This window comes from Grammomys surdaster, unplaced genomic scaffold (assembly GCF_004785775.1).
Source record: "Grammomys surdaster isolate TR1022 unplaced genomic scaffold, NIH_TR_1.0 125767, whole genome shotgun sequence".
Classification (NCBI taxonomy): domain Eukaryota; kingdom Metazoa; phylum Chordata; class Mammalia; order Rodentia; family Muridae; genus Grammomys; species Grammomys surdaster.
The window spans coordinates 344,818-356,815 of record NW_021620598.1 but is presented as its reverse complement, the minus strand read 5'-3'; the positions used below and the strand labels follow the sequence as shown (position 1 = coordinate 356,815).

The following is an 11,998-nucleotide window of genomic DNA, read 5'->3' as shown; positions in this document are numbered from 1 at the left end:
TTCTTTTTTTCTTTTCTTTTCTTTTTTTTTTTTGGTAGCCCTGGCTGTCCTGGAACTCACTCTGTAGACCAGGCTGGCCTTGAACTCAGAAATCCTCAGTGCTGAGATTAGAGGCTCAAGCCACTAGCACCATGCTTTTAAACCTTATTGTTTGTCAGGTTTCTGGCTTGTTGTGTGTTACGGAGGATGAGGCCCAGGGCTCTGCCCTTCATCCTCAGCCGCGTAACCTGGTTTTGTTTTTAATTTTTCTATTTTCTCCCATCTGTGTACTGCCATTTAATTCTGAAAGAAGCATGACTTGTGTGTCACTGTCAAGTTCTGCTTGTGTGGTGGGGGCCTCTCTTCCCTGCCCGAGGCTGGCCCAGCCCTGGAGCATGTTATTTTGGAAACTTGAAGCCTGGTTCTGATTTATTCATACAATGCAGATGGGTTTTCATGAATCCAAATCGGCCTTGATTTTTTTTGTTTGTTTGTTTTGTTTTTGTGACTGTCTAGTGTCTTTTAAAAGGGCACACTTGGGACCCTCCTGACCCCATTGAATGAGCCCATGGCATTTCTGGAGTTCAGTTTTTTTCTCCTCCCCTTCCTCAGTGGTCAGCCGTGAGACCTGCTTTGTGGCCCTGCCAAGCTGTTCTGCAGAGGTTGTCTTAGTAGTTACTTATCACTACTTCCTCCAAAAAAAAAACAAAACCCCTGCAGGGTGGTGTCTGTTCTTGGCTCTTTGGCCCAGTCAATAGCATTGGACTCTGCTCCTAGTCAGGATGAGGCTACATTTGGCCCAGTCCAAAGGTTCTGGGAGGCAGGGTGGCCACGGTTTGCTCCATGTGGTACCCAGTTGGGCTTCTGCAAACGTTTCCTCTGCTCAAATGTGCAGGGACAGGGTTTCTCCTACCAGATGGCCTCCTTGTGCTAACTTCCTCCTGAGGGGCAAGGCCTTCTTCCTCAGACTGAGCTAAGTTGGGGAAGCCAGGTGTCAGAGCTGGGTCTGTCTGTGGAGACTAGCTCATGTGAGTATGGCCCTGTAGCTGCTGGCTCTCCCACAGCCGGTTGGGTGCCAGGAGTAAGGTCCAGAGTCAACTCTGACATAACTCACCAGCAGATTTTTCGACTCTCCTATGGCGGCCTCAGGGGTGTTTCTCAGGCTCTTAAGCAGCCCCTGACCATCCTTGAAGGGGAAGTAGCCACCACAGCCTTTGGAGGATGGTAACTTAGCTCTGGGCTCTTGACTGTGGCCAACCCCAGGACCTCCCAGGCAGTGGAAGTTGCTATGGTCCCTGGCCCTACACAGCCACAGCCACTCACTTCTTTTGGGTTTTTGGCTGCAGTGACTTCTAGAATTTTCTACTGCCAGGCTTGGCACTTGTGGCTCTGTCTCAGCTCTATTCCTTTTCTGACCCAATCATAAGTTACTCCTGTCACCCTAGGCCCCAGTTCCAGCAGAGAGTTGATATGGATTTTCTGGGTTGTCTGGTATTCTCCCTTTGGGACCATGTGTACACTTTGACTACCCTGCTTCGTGGCCCTCTCTGGGCCAGTAAGAGCAGAGGCCCACTGAACGTACACCCAACCCCACCCCCCATATGTGTGTGTTGGTGACATCAGTGTCACTGTGAGGTTGGGGGCACTGTGGTCCAGCAGCTCTGCCTCTGCAGATCATCAGTCACGACACTCGGCGCTTCCGATTCGCTCTCCCTTCGCCCCAGCACATCCTGGGCCTTCCTATCGGTGAGTCTGCCCAGCCTCTCTCCCCCCTAGAGTCGAGAGTGGGAGGAAAGGCAGTCCCTGGCCTTGTGGAATGGGCCCATGTCCTCAACAGTGGCACCAGCATGGGTGTAGAGACCCCTGCGGAGGTGCTCTGGGAGTCCCTCATGATGTGGGAGGGAACAGTGGGTGCCAAGGCCAGGCCAGGGTTTGAAGGTGAGACAGGTTAGAGCCCTGGGAAGATAAGCTCCTGGGGGGACAGTGCCTGCCCTCAGTGACCGTCCTCTGTCTTGCAGGCCAGCACATCTACCTCTCGACTAGGATCGATGGCAGCTTGGTCATTCGGCCCTACACCCCTGTGTCTAGTGATGATGACAAGGGCTTTGTGGACCTGGTGGTCAAGGTGGGGTCTCCATGGCATGGCTGCAGGGGTGGGGGATGTATGTAAGAACCTGCTTCCTACTAAGGTGACAGAGAAAGGGAGACCTGGAGCAGAATGGGTATGGACCAGATACTGAGGGAAGAGAGAAACCCTCAGGGAAGGCTAAGAACTGAGGGTCAGAAGTGCAGAGCAGGGCCTGGGGGTGGGGTGGGGATGGGGTGGGGTGGGGAGGGGATGGGGGTGGGGGGGAGAGGGGTGGGGATGGGGTGGGGATGGGGATGGGGAGGGGGTGGGGGTGGGGATGGGGATGGGGTGGAGACATCCATAGGGCCAGACAAGTCGGGCCTTGTCTGTCCCAGGCGGCCTGGCATTGTCAAGAAACAAAGGAAGTGGTCATGGACCAAGCATCTGTTTCAGTTAGAATTACTGGTCAGAAAAAGAAGAGTACTGACAGGTGGGGTGTCTAGCGGGGTTGTGGGGGTGTGGAGGGGAGGGGAAAGAGGGGGAGAGGCAGAGAGAGAGAGAGAGAGAGAGAGAGAGAGAGAGAGAATGGAGCCATAGGTGATAGGCTCTCGGACTGAGTCTCCATTAGCCGCTGGTCCTGGATGATGAGATGAAGACCTGCACTGTGGTCTCGATGCCAGTGTTCTGCCCTCCTCTCCCTTCCCCATCCCTCAGACTCCTGCTTGTCTCCAGGGTCTAGGCCCTTAGGGAAATGGCCCAGCCCTGACAGGGACAATGCTGCTCCTCTGTCCCCATATTCTTAGGCCATGTCCCCATAGGCCTCCCCTTTCCCAAGACAGTAATCCCACAGGGGCCTGGAAGAAGAGAGATGTTTGTTGACTGCTGAGGCATGCATGGGGTGGGGGCAGGGCGGAGCTGAGGGCCCTATGCAGGCAGATGCGGACACGAATCTCCCTCCGTCACTCTGAGGCACTGCCGCGACCCTCGGGCTAGTAGCCCTGTATGCCAGATGGAAGGAAGTCTTGCTTTTTGTGAGGTGTGGGATGGGAGGCTTACGTTTGGGTGAATGGGATCTTGGAGGAGGTGCTGGCTTCCCGTGAGGCTGGGTGCCCCATGGCTGACTGGGGACTGAGACACACCCACCTGGCTGGCAGGTTTACTTCAAGGACACCCATCCCAAGTTTCCAGCTGGAGGGAAAATGTCTCAGTACCTGGAGAACATGAATATTGGAGACACCATTGAATTCCGGGGCCCCAATGGGCTACTTGTCTACCAGGGCAAAGGTAATTGGAGTTGGCACCCCTGGGGACTTGGCAGGACTTGGGGAACTGTAAAGCTGGGGGTACTGTGTCCAGGGTGGTGGCTGGAGGAGGACAGGTGGTGCTGTGCCCTACCTTGGTTGTTGGCTGTTTAGAAGATAAGTGGCCAGCACAAGGGCTGTCCCTGGCTTCGCTTGGGGTCCAGGGTCATTTGCAGACTACCTTGGTTTGTTTACTCAGTGCCCCCAAACAAGCCAGCGAGCGCCCGAGTGGGAGTCCTCCACTCTGCCCACCTGTGCTCTCGTTTCCGCTCGAGGACTCACAGGAGCAGATGCCTGTCTTCACTTCAGCTGGTTAGGGCTGGGTGGTGGTTTTCCCGCCCTGGACCCCACAGGGTTCAGCTGCTCCTTCCTCTTCCCAGGGAAGTTCGCCATCCGTGCAGACAAGAAGTCCAGCCCTGTTGTCAGGACAGTGAAGTCTGTAGGCATGATTGCAGGAGGGACAGGTAAGGGTTGGAACCCAGACTGAGCCGTGGTGGGTCAGGATGTGGGGGTGGGAGGACGCATATGGTAGGAGGGAGGTCTGAGGCCAGGCCTGGGTGTCCCACACGTCTCCTTGCTTGGGTGCCTGGTGCGCTCCAGCAGGCACCCACTCAGTGCACGTGGCTCCTGTATTACAGGCATCACCCCAATGCTGCAGGTGATCAGAGCCGTCATGAAGGACCCAGACGACCACACTGTGTGCTATCTGCTCTTTGCCAACCAGGTTGGTGAACTGTCCCCAGAATGTGCAGGCTTGGGGCTTGGCCAGGTCCTGGGCAAGAGTCTGAACAGCTCTGCAGAGATGCCAGGGATGCCTGGAATGTGGGGCAGTGCAAACATTCTGGCAGCAACATGTGTGGGTGGCTGCTGCAGAGGGAGCACAGGGCCTCTCCCTGTTCCACTCCTCCTTCTGCACTTGGTGAACCACACTTGGTGCGGCCTTCACCTCCAGCAGACTGGGGACTCTGGTACACTGGCCTGGGCAGAGGCGGAAGTGAGGTGTCTAGGACACAAGCCCTGGCAGTGCCCTGAGCATGGCTGAAGCCTGACTTTTGTGAGCTGCTGTGAGGCCTAGGCTGAGTGGCCTGCCCCTTCTGTTCTGCACTTCTCATGGGAAGAACAGGCCAGTGTAACAAGACTATCACAAGAGCCTTCTCTGGTCTTACGCATTGAGTCAGAATCTGAAGTAGTTTGATGTTTCTGGGGAGACCAAGCCAGGTCCAACGTGTCCCAGCAGTGTAGAGGCCAGACCCTGGCACTTTGTGCTTCTCAGATATGATTCAGGTCATCTTGTCTCCAGGATCTGTGTGGTCCAGCTCTACACTGCCCGTGTGTGAGGCATGTGCCTCCATGCCCGGCTCACAGGCTCTGTGTATAAGGAGCCTGCTGGCCAGCCGCTTTCAGGAGTTCTGTAGGCAAGGTGGCTGGAGAGAGCCACCATGTCACTAGGATTCCAGTGAGCTTCAGCATCTGCCTCTGAGCTGCTGACTGTGGCCCACAGGGGCGTGATGACTCACCCTTGGGTCTGTCCCTGTTGAGGTCCCCAAGGGAGGTCCCTGAGTCACCTGTCTTGACTTGGGTGACCTGTCTCCTGCAGTCCGAGAAAGACATCCTATTGCGGCCTGAGCTGGAGGAACTGAGGAATGAACATTCTGCTCGCTTCAAGCTCTGGTATACAGTGGACAAAGCCCCTGATGGTGAGCATGGGGAACCCCCTGGTGGAGCGGGAGGCAGCCCTCAGCCCTGAGCCCTCATCAGGCCCATTCAGTACTCATGGCCTGCTCATGGCTGTAGAGGAATCAACCCTCAGAGAGGGGAAGGCCACATCCCACAGCTAGGCTGCAGCAGAGCCAGGGTGGGGACCCCAGACCTTGCTTCCCAGGCTCCCACACTGCCTTGGCTGGCAGAGAAGTCCTCATACCTCCTTGGGCCTGGCTCACTTTGGGGCAGGCCTTGGGACGGTGCTGAGGTTTGGGGTGACTGCTTCTGTGTGATGTGTAACCTATAACAACCTTTGTATGTGTTTTTTCTGGTCACTCTGGGGAAAGGGCTGGGTTGTCTTGGTTGCCCTGACTCTGCCGTACGCCTGCATAAGCGGTGGGCTAAGTTCATAGTGCCGTGGAGGGGTCATGATGGAAGGAGGGGACGAGGCCCCAGACTCCTGGGAGAGTGCTCTCTGGGAACTGAGCTGTCCTTCGTTTTCCTGCTTTGTATAAAAATAAGGGCATAGAGAGATCACCTGAGGGTTGGGGGTGGTCTCAGTGGCTAGACTGAGACACTCTGCTTGTGTGAAGCCCTGGTTTGACCTACAGCATAACCTAACTGGACATGGTGGCATGTGCTTGCAATCCTCGTATTCAGGAAATGTGGGAGCATGAGGATCAGAAGTTCAAGGTCATTCTCAACCACATAGCAAGCTCAAGGCAGCCTGGGCTACATTAGACCCTGTCCTCTTAAAACAACAAAACCCAACACTGTACTTTCTTTACTGTACAGAAAACAGCCCCTGCCCCTTCCCTGCAAACTCGGAGACTGTTTCTAGTCACCCCAGGTAGAGAGGGCAAAGATAGGCTGTTTCTAGTCACCCCAGGTAGAGAGGGCAAAGATAGGCTGTTTCTAGTCACCCCAGGTAGAGAGGGCAAAGATAGGCTGTTTGTATTTGTCTTGGGTAGAGAGGGCAAAGATAGAACAAACGAATGATTCCATCCAAGTCCACCTTGGTGCCCAAGGAGTTTATTGGGGTTTCAGAGGAGCATGGCTGAGGGAGTCTCTTACTGGAACCTGGCAACTCGAAAGTAGCCGCATCAGCAAGAAGCCCATCCAAGCATGGGCCCACTCACGCCATCCAGGCCAGCCTGGCATGATGGCATCCCAGGATCCTGCCGTGCACCTTGCTGGCAGCTCCACTGAAGAGTCTGCTCTTTCCACACACTTCACTGCCTTTGTAACCCCAGGGAGGCCCTCGTGAGTCCCAAATTTCTGGAGGTTTTTGGGCCTTGGCCCCCACCCCCCAACCCCAAGGAGTTTCAGTGGGAGGAAAAAGCTATTCAACAAGGCCAAGCCATATGTGTATGAGTCAGCAGGGCACTGGGTGTGGTGTCTGAAGGGCTGCTTTTCATCTAGTAAAGAAAGGGGTGGGAGGTGGGCTTGCCAGGGAGCAGCTATCTGGAGACTGCCCTCCTGCAGGGTCAGGACCAGTGCTGCCCCCTTGTGGTGGTCTGTGGAAATGCAGACTGCCTCCCAGGGCTAGGACAAGGGTCGGATACGCCTGGCCCGTCCCTTTATTTAGCCCCACCTTGGCCCACACGGAAGCAGCAACAGGCCTTTAAGACCCAGACACAAGGCCCACATATATGGCAAATGCTAGGTTTCCCAGGGTCACCTTTGGGACCTGAATAACAAAACACTATCCAAAAAGGCCGAGTGAGCCTGGCCTGTGCACTGTCAGAATGCGCATGCCTGTGGCATTGGTCTCCACCACGCCTTGTTCCTAGGAAGCTTGCAGTGATTCATGAGCTGAGTCAGAGGGGTGCAAGTGGAATTTAGGAATGGAAGAAAAACAACGGCTGGCCTGAAGTAGAGTCAGGCTCACACAAAAACAAGGTTGTGATGCCTGTCGGATACACGTGGGCCTCGTGTGTCACTCTGACATTCCTGGCAGCCAGAGTGCAAAGGGAAATGTGTTCCGTTACTTAGCTTATGGTATCCGTGAGCTGGAGGACGTTGTTGCTCAAACACACTGGAGTCTTCCCAGTCCTAGGGCCTCCTGGGACTGTATTAGTTCCTCCTGTACCTGGGAACCCATAGAGGAGACACCACATAGGCAGTGCTTCCCTGTCGGCCAACACCTTTTTAAGAAATCACTAATGTTAATGTTGTGTGCGTGTTGGGGACTGCTTTCCACAGTACACGTGTGGGGTTGGAGGACAAGTTCGTGGAGTCGAATTTGGGTCGCCAGACTTGGCAGCAAGCGCCTTTACTCCCGGAGCCATCCCCTTGGCCCTCGTGCCTCTTCAACCTTGAGCTTCTGTGTTGTTTCTGTTGGTATTTAGAGCTTCAAGAACACTCTCTGGGTTGCAAGGGGCAGAGACAAGGCAGAGATAATCCTGAGGAATCTAGGAAGCAGCCTTAGTGGCAGGTGTCAGTGGCCCGGTGTCCCTCTGCTCTGCTACTGCCTCTTCCTGTCAACCTCTGAACCCAAGATAGAGGATGGGCCCGCTGGGCACAGCTCAGGGTCTGGCCTGGCCCAGGTACCCTCAGTTGGACTGAGAGGTAGCAGGATTGTTTCTCTGAGGAGCTGGAACCAGTCAGCCAGTCCTTAAAAGTCAACATTGGACCAGAGCCCTCCCTAGCGTCTGTGGGCTGCCTTCCCCATGATACAGTGCCTGTTATGAGAACAGGGAATGGTGTGCTCACAGGCCCAAGCAGGAGAGAGCGGATGGCTGCACCTGGATGGGGCAGCTGCTGCCCCATGGCCCACGCCTAGAGTTTGAGTCTGTCCCGACCTCACTGGTGTCAGATCCTGGACTGTCCTTGGATGCTGCTACTTCCAGGGGACCTAAAACTGTCCTTGAATTCACTTCCCTTGTCTCTCTCAAGTGCTGGGATTACACTCATGAGCGTGTAATCTTGCCTGGCTTGCTCATTGTTTACTGAGTAACAGTTTCACTTCTGAGTGACAGTTTCACACCAGGGACCAGGAAGCAGCTATGAACAAGACCTATGGGCTGACTCTGTGGTGGCAGAAGAATCTGGCAGTGAGCTGTAGCTGGGGTTCAAGGTGTAGCAGATGCCATTCTGACCAGCCTGGGCTGGGTACCTCCTTAGGGAGACCAGCTAGTGTGACCTTGAACAATCCTGGGTCCTCTGGGCCTTGGTTTTTATAAAGTGAGATCCATATGCCATCGCATGTACCAGGAACACTTGTTTAGCATGCATGGGCTGAGTTCCATTGCTAGCACTACAACACTGAATAATCCTATGGTAGTTGTAGGGCCTATGGGGCAGGCTTTCAAGCTGTACGGGGAGTGAGGGGGGCCATGAAGGCCCGTGTTCCAGCTGTAGGCTGTCAGGACATAGTGGGTTTAGGGACCACAGCCGGATAGGTTTACTGAAAGGGAAGTAGAGCATCTGGGAGAGGACAGGACAGATAGAAGAACTGTGGGTCAGGTGGGCGGCGGGTCAGGTGGGCAGCGGGTCAGGTGGGCAGCGGGTCAGGTGGCACCGGATCTCACTTTGACTCACCTGCTCTCTTGTTCTACAGCCTGGGATTATAGCCAGGGCTTCGTGAATGAGGAGATGATCAGGGACCACCTTCCACCTCCCGGGGAGGAGCCGCTGATACTGATGTGTGGACCCCCACCGATGATTCAGTTTGCCTGTTTGCCAAACCTGGAGCGTGTGGGCCACCCCAAGGAGCGATGCTTCACCTTCTGATGGCCGGACGCTGGCCACTCCTGTGCCTGCTGCTCATGCACTTACCACAACCACCGTCCACCCCTTCCTTCCCCACCACTGTCCCTCACCCCAACATACGCCCACATCCATGCTGGGGCCTGGGTTCAGCCTGGCCTGCCCAGCCCTGGTCATCCATCTGTACTGGCCCCTGAGGGGCCCCTTTGGGAGCAGGCCTGTGTATCAGGTGGCTCCTGTTGACCACTCTCTGAATAGGCTTCTGTCTGGTACTAACTGGCCATTACCAGAGATATCCCATGACCACCTCCTTACACACACACACACACACACACACACACACACACACACACACACAGAGAGAGAGAGAGAGAGAGAGAGAGAGAGAGAAGAGAGGGAGAGAGAGAGGTGGGGGAGAGGGAGAGAGAGAAAGCATGAGCGTGCGTGAGAGCGAGTTGTCAGTCCCATGTCTACCCGTTGCCATGGACCACGATCTATAGAAAGGAAATGAAAGGCAAACAGCTACCTGCAGTCCTAGGAACCGTGTCTGCCACCTAACCACCTGCCTGCCTAGGCCGTGGCCTGGCCTGTGCCCCTAAACACTACATTAGACAGTGACACCCAAAGGTTCTTTTAGGAGGGTGTCTGGCAGTGATAGGGCAGCACCCACTTGCTGGCCAGGGGTCCCTTGGGGCAGCACGTGGACCCTTCCAAACCCCCACACACTGCCCCCCCTCCATGCAGCCTTGAGTGCCCTAAGTTGTCAGCCCAGCAGAATTTGGTAGACCTTGGGGTTCCTGGCTTGTTTCTCCATCCCAAACCTCCCTCCTGTCTGGTCCCCAGCCTGGGGGAGGTTCTGAGCAGTGCCTCTTGTCTTGGAGACAGACCTGGTGCCTGACGCTGCCGGCAGCAGGCAGCAGGCAGCAGGCAGCAGGCAGCAGGCAGCAGGCAGCCTCCTGCACACTGGCTTTTTTTTAGTCATTTATGGGCAAAAAGAGTTAAAGTAAAACTTTGCAAATCCTGACTCTTCTGGTGTCTCTCTGGGGATCACCCGGGAGGGGAGGAGGCCCATGTCAGACAGACACGTATTTTGTCTCAGACATCACCCATTCGGAGTTTGGGCAGTAGAGAAAGTGAACAGGGAGCCCAGCCTCGTCCTGTCACCGTCCTGATGGTGGCCATTCCCATGTGGGGACGGCCCTGTGGAGAGAGTGGGGGGCTGGTTCGTGTTCTTCCCAGGTCACACGCTAGTGCTTCCCTGGGATGCCTCTGCTGTGGCCCTCCCGTCTCTGACCCTCGGCTCTGGATTTTGCTGGGCAAGATGCTAAACTGTTACATTTGTAAGACGGTCACTTAAAGATGGATTGGCGGAAGTTCAGGCAGCAGGAATGCCACCTGTCTTAGGGTTTCTATTGCTTCTACAAAACGCCATGACCAAAAACAAGTTGGGGAGAAAAGGGTTTATTCAGCTTACACGCTCACTGTTTAATACTGAAGGAAGTCAGGACAGGAACTCAAACAATCCCAGAGGCAGGAGCTGATGCAGAGGCCATGGAGGGATGCTGGCTTGCTTCCATGGCTTGCTCAGCTTGCTTTCTTACAGAATCCAGGACCGCCAGCCCAGGGATGGCTCCACCCACAATGGATTGGGCCCTACTCAGTTGATCACTAATTGAGAAAATAGCTTACAGCTGGATCTCATGGAGGCATTTCCTCAACTGAGACTTCTGCCTCTCTGATGACTCTTAGCTTGTGTCAAGTTGTCACATGACCAGCCAGCATGCCACCTCTGATGAGACAGTTGGGATGTGAAGACCTAGTCCTATTGGGGCAGGTGTTCAGGTGGTGAACGCGACTTTGAGAGCTCTATGGTTGGAACAAGCTGCTTCTAAAAACTGGGGAAAGCCAGTGCCTGGAGAAGCTGAGGGGTGGGGGTGGGGGGCTAACTAGGCAGTGTTTGCTGCACAAACGTGGATAACCTGAGCACAGAACATCATTGTCATGGAGGTCAGTGGAACTGCCCCCCCCCCCACCAAAAGCCTCACCCTAGTCCCAACTCCAGAATTAGATGATTAGTTTGGGTTCTCTAGAGTCACAGAACTTATGGATAGTCTCTGTATAGTAAGGGAATTTGTTATGATGACTTACAGTCTGTAGTCCAATTCCCCAAAAATGGTCAGGGAATGGGAATGGGAAGTCCAAGGATCTAGTAGCTGCTCAGTCCCACGAGGCTAGTTGTTTGAGCTGCTCTTCTGTAGAAGTAGATTCTAACAGATATGCTTGCAAGTAAATGCAAGCAGTGAAGAAGATCGAATCTTCCTTCTTCCAATGTCCTTATGTAGGCCTCCAGCAGAAGGTGTGGCCCAGATTGAAGGTGTGTGACACTACGCCTGGATCTGGGACTTGCTTTGTCCCAGGCTTACCTTAAACTCAGAGACCTCCTTGCCTTAGTCTCCTGGGATTCATAGCTACTATGCCTCAAGATCTCCATGCCAAGATCCAGGTCAGAAACGTGTATCTCCCAGCCTCAAGATCAGGACCACAGGTGAGTCTTTGAATTCTGGACTGTACTTCATTTCAGATATAGTCAAGTTGACAACCAGGAATAGCCATTACAGATGATTTCTTTATAGTCCCATGTACTGGAGGAAAACATATTTTAACAGCTTCACTGTCAGGAGGAGTCAAGGCCTTATAGGCAAGACCCCTCTGGCCTGTTCCTGTATTCTGCATAACTCAACTGGCCCCAGGACTGAGGCTAAACCTGCAGCTATCCCTTTGCCCACTCTGGGATTCTCTTCCTCTTGTGTACCTAGAGGTAGAGGGGAGTGAGTGCGTGCGTGCGTGCGTGCGTGCGTGCCTGCTGTATGCTGGTGTGTGTGTGTGTTGTGTGCTGGTGGTCTCTACTTAAAGTAAGAGGACAACTCTAGACCCACTCCTAGTTCTGCTATCAGGACCAGGATGCTTTCTCCAGTATCAGATGCAGTGCTGAACCCTAGGGCTTTCCTGGATCCTGCCTAGCTTTCCATTGAATCTCGATGCCTTTTTCTTTTTTTTTAATTGTTTTTTAATGGCTGACTGAGCAGTGGACCTGTAGTCCAACCCCTGGCAGCAGGGAAAGGGGTTCCAGTTGTGGAGTCTTTGTCCTGAGAATGGGGACAGTCCAAGTTGAGCAAAGTTCCAGCTTTGCCAAGACTTCAGTCATAGGGCATTTCAAACTAGCAGCCTGGGATTCTTG

The 11,998-nt window shown here is 54.2% G+C and overlaps 1 protein-coding gene across 4 annotated transcripts in view; it reads left to right on the top strand.

Annotated features, from left to right (window-relative positions):
• Nucleotides 1–9,784, top strand: part of LOC114639918 (NADH-cytochrome b5 reductase 3) — a 19,160-nt gene extending 9,376 nt beyond the window's left edge. For all 4 annotated transcript variants that reach the window (XM_028788740.1, XM_028788739.1, XM_028788741.1 and 1 more), the window contains 7 exons: nt 1,653–1,725; nt 1,998–2,104; nt 3,202–3,331; nt 3,729–3,812; nt 3,987–4,072; nt 4,946–5,045; nt 8,612–9,784. In XM_028788740.1, the coding sequence (XP_028644573.1) occupies nt 1,653–1,725; nt 1,998–2,104; nt 3,202–3,331; nt 3,729–3,812; nt 3,987–4,072; nt 4,946–5,045; nt 8,612–8,784 (753 nt within the window). In that variant the 3' untranslated portion in view covers nt 8,785–9,784. The remainder of the gene's footprint in view (nt 1–1,652; nt 1,726–1,997; nt 2,105–3,201; nt 3,332–3,728; nt 3,813–3,986; nt 4,073–4,945; nt 5,046–8,611) is intronic.
• Nucleotides 9,785–11,998: the final 2,214 nt, after the last annotated feature.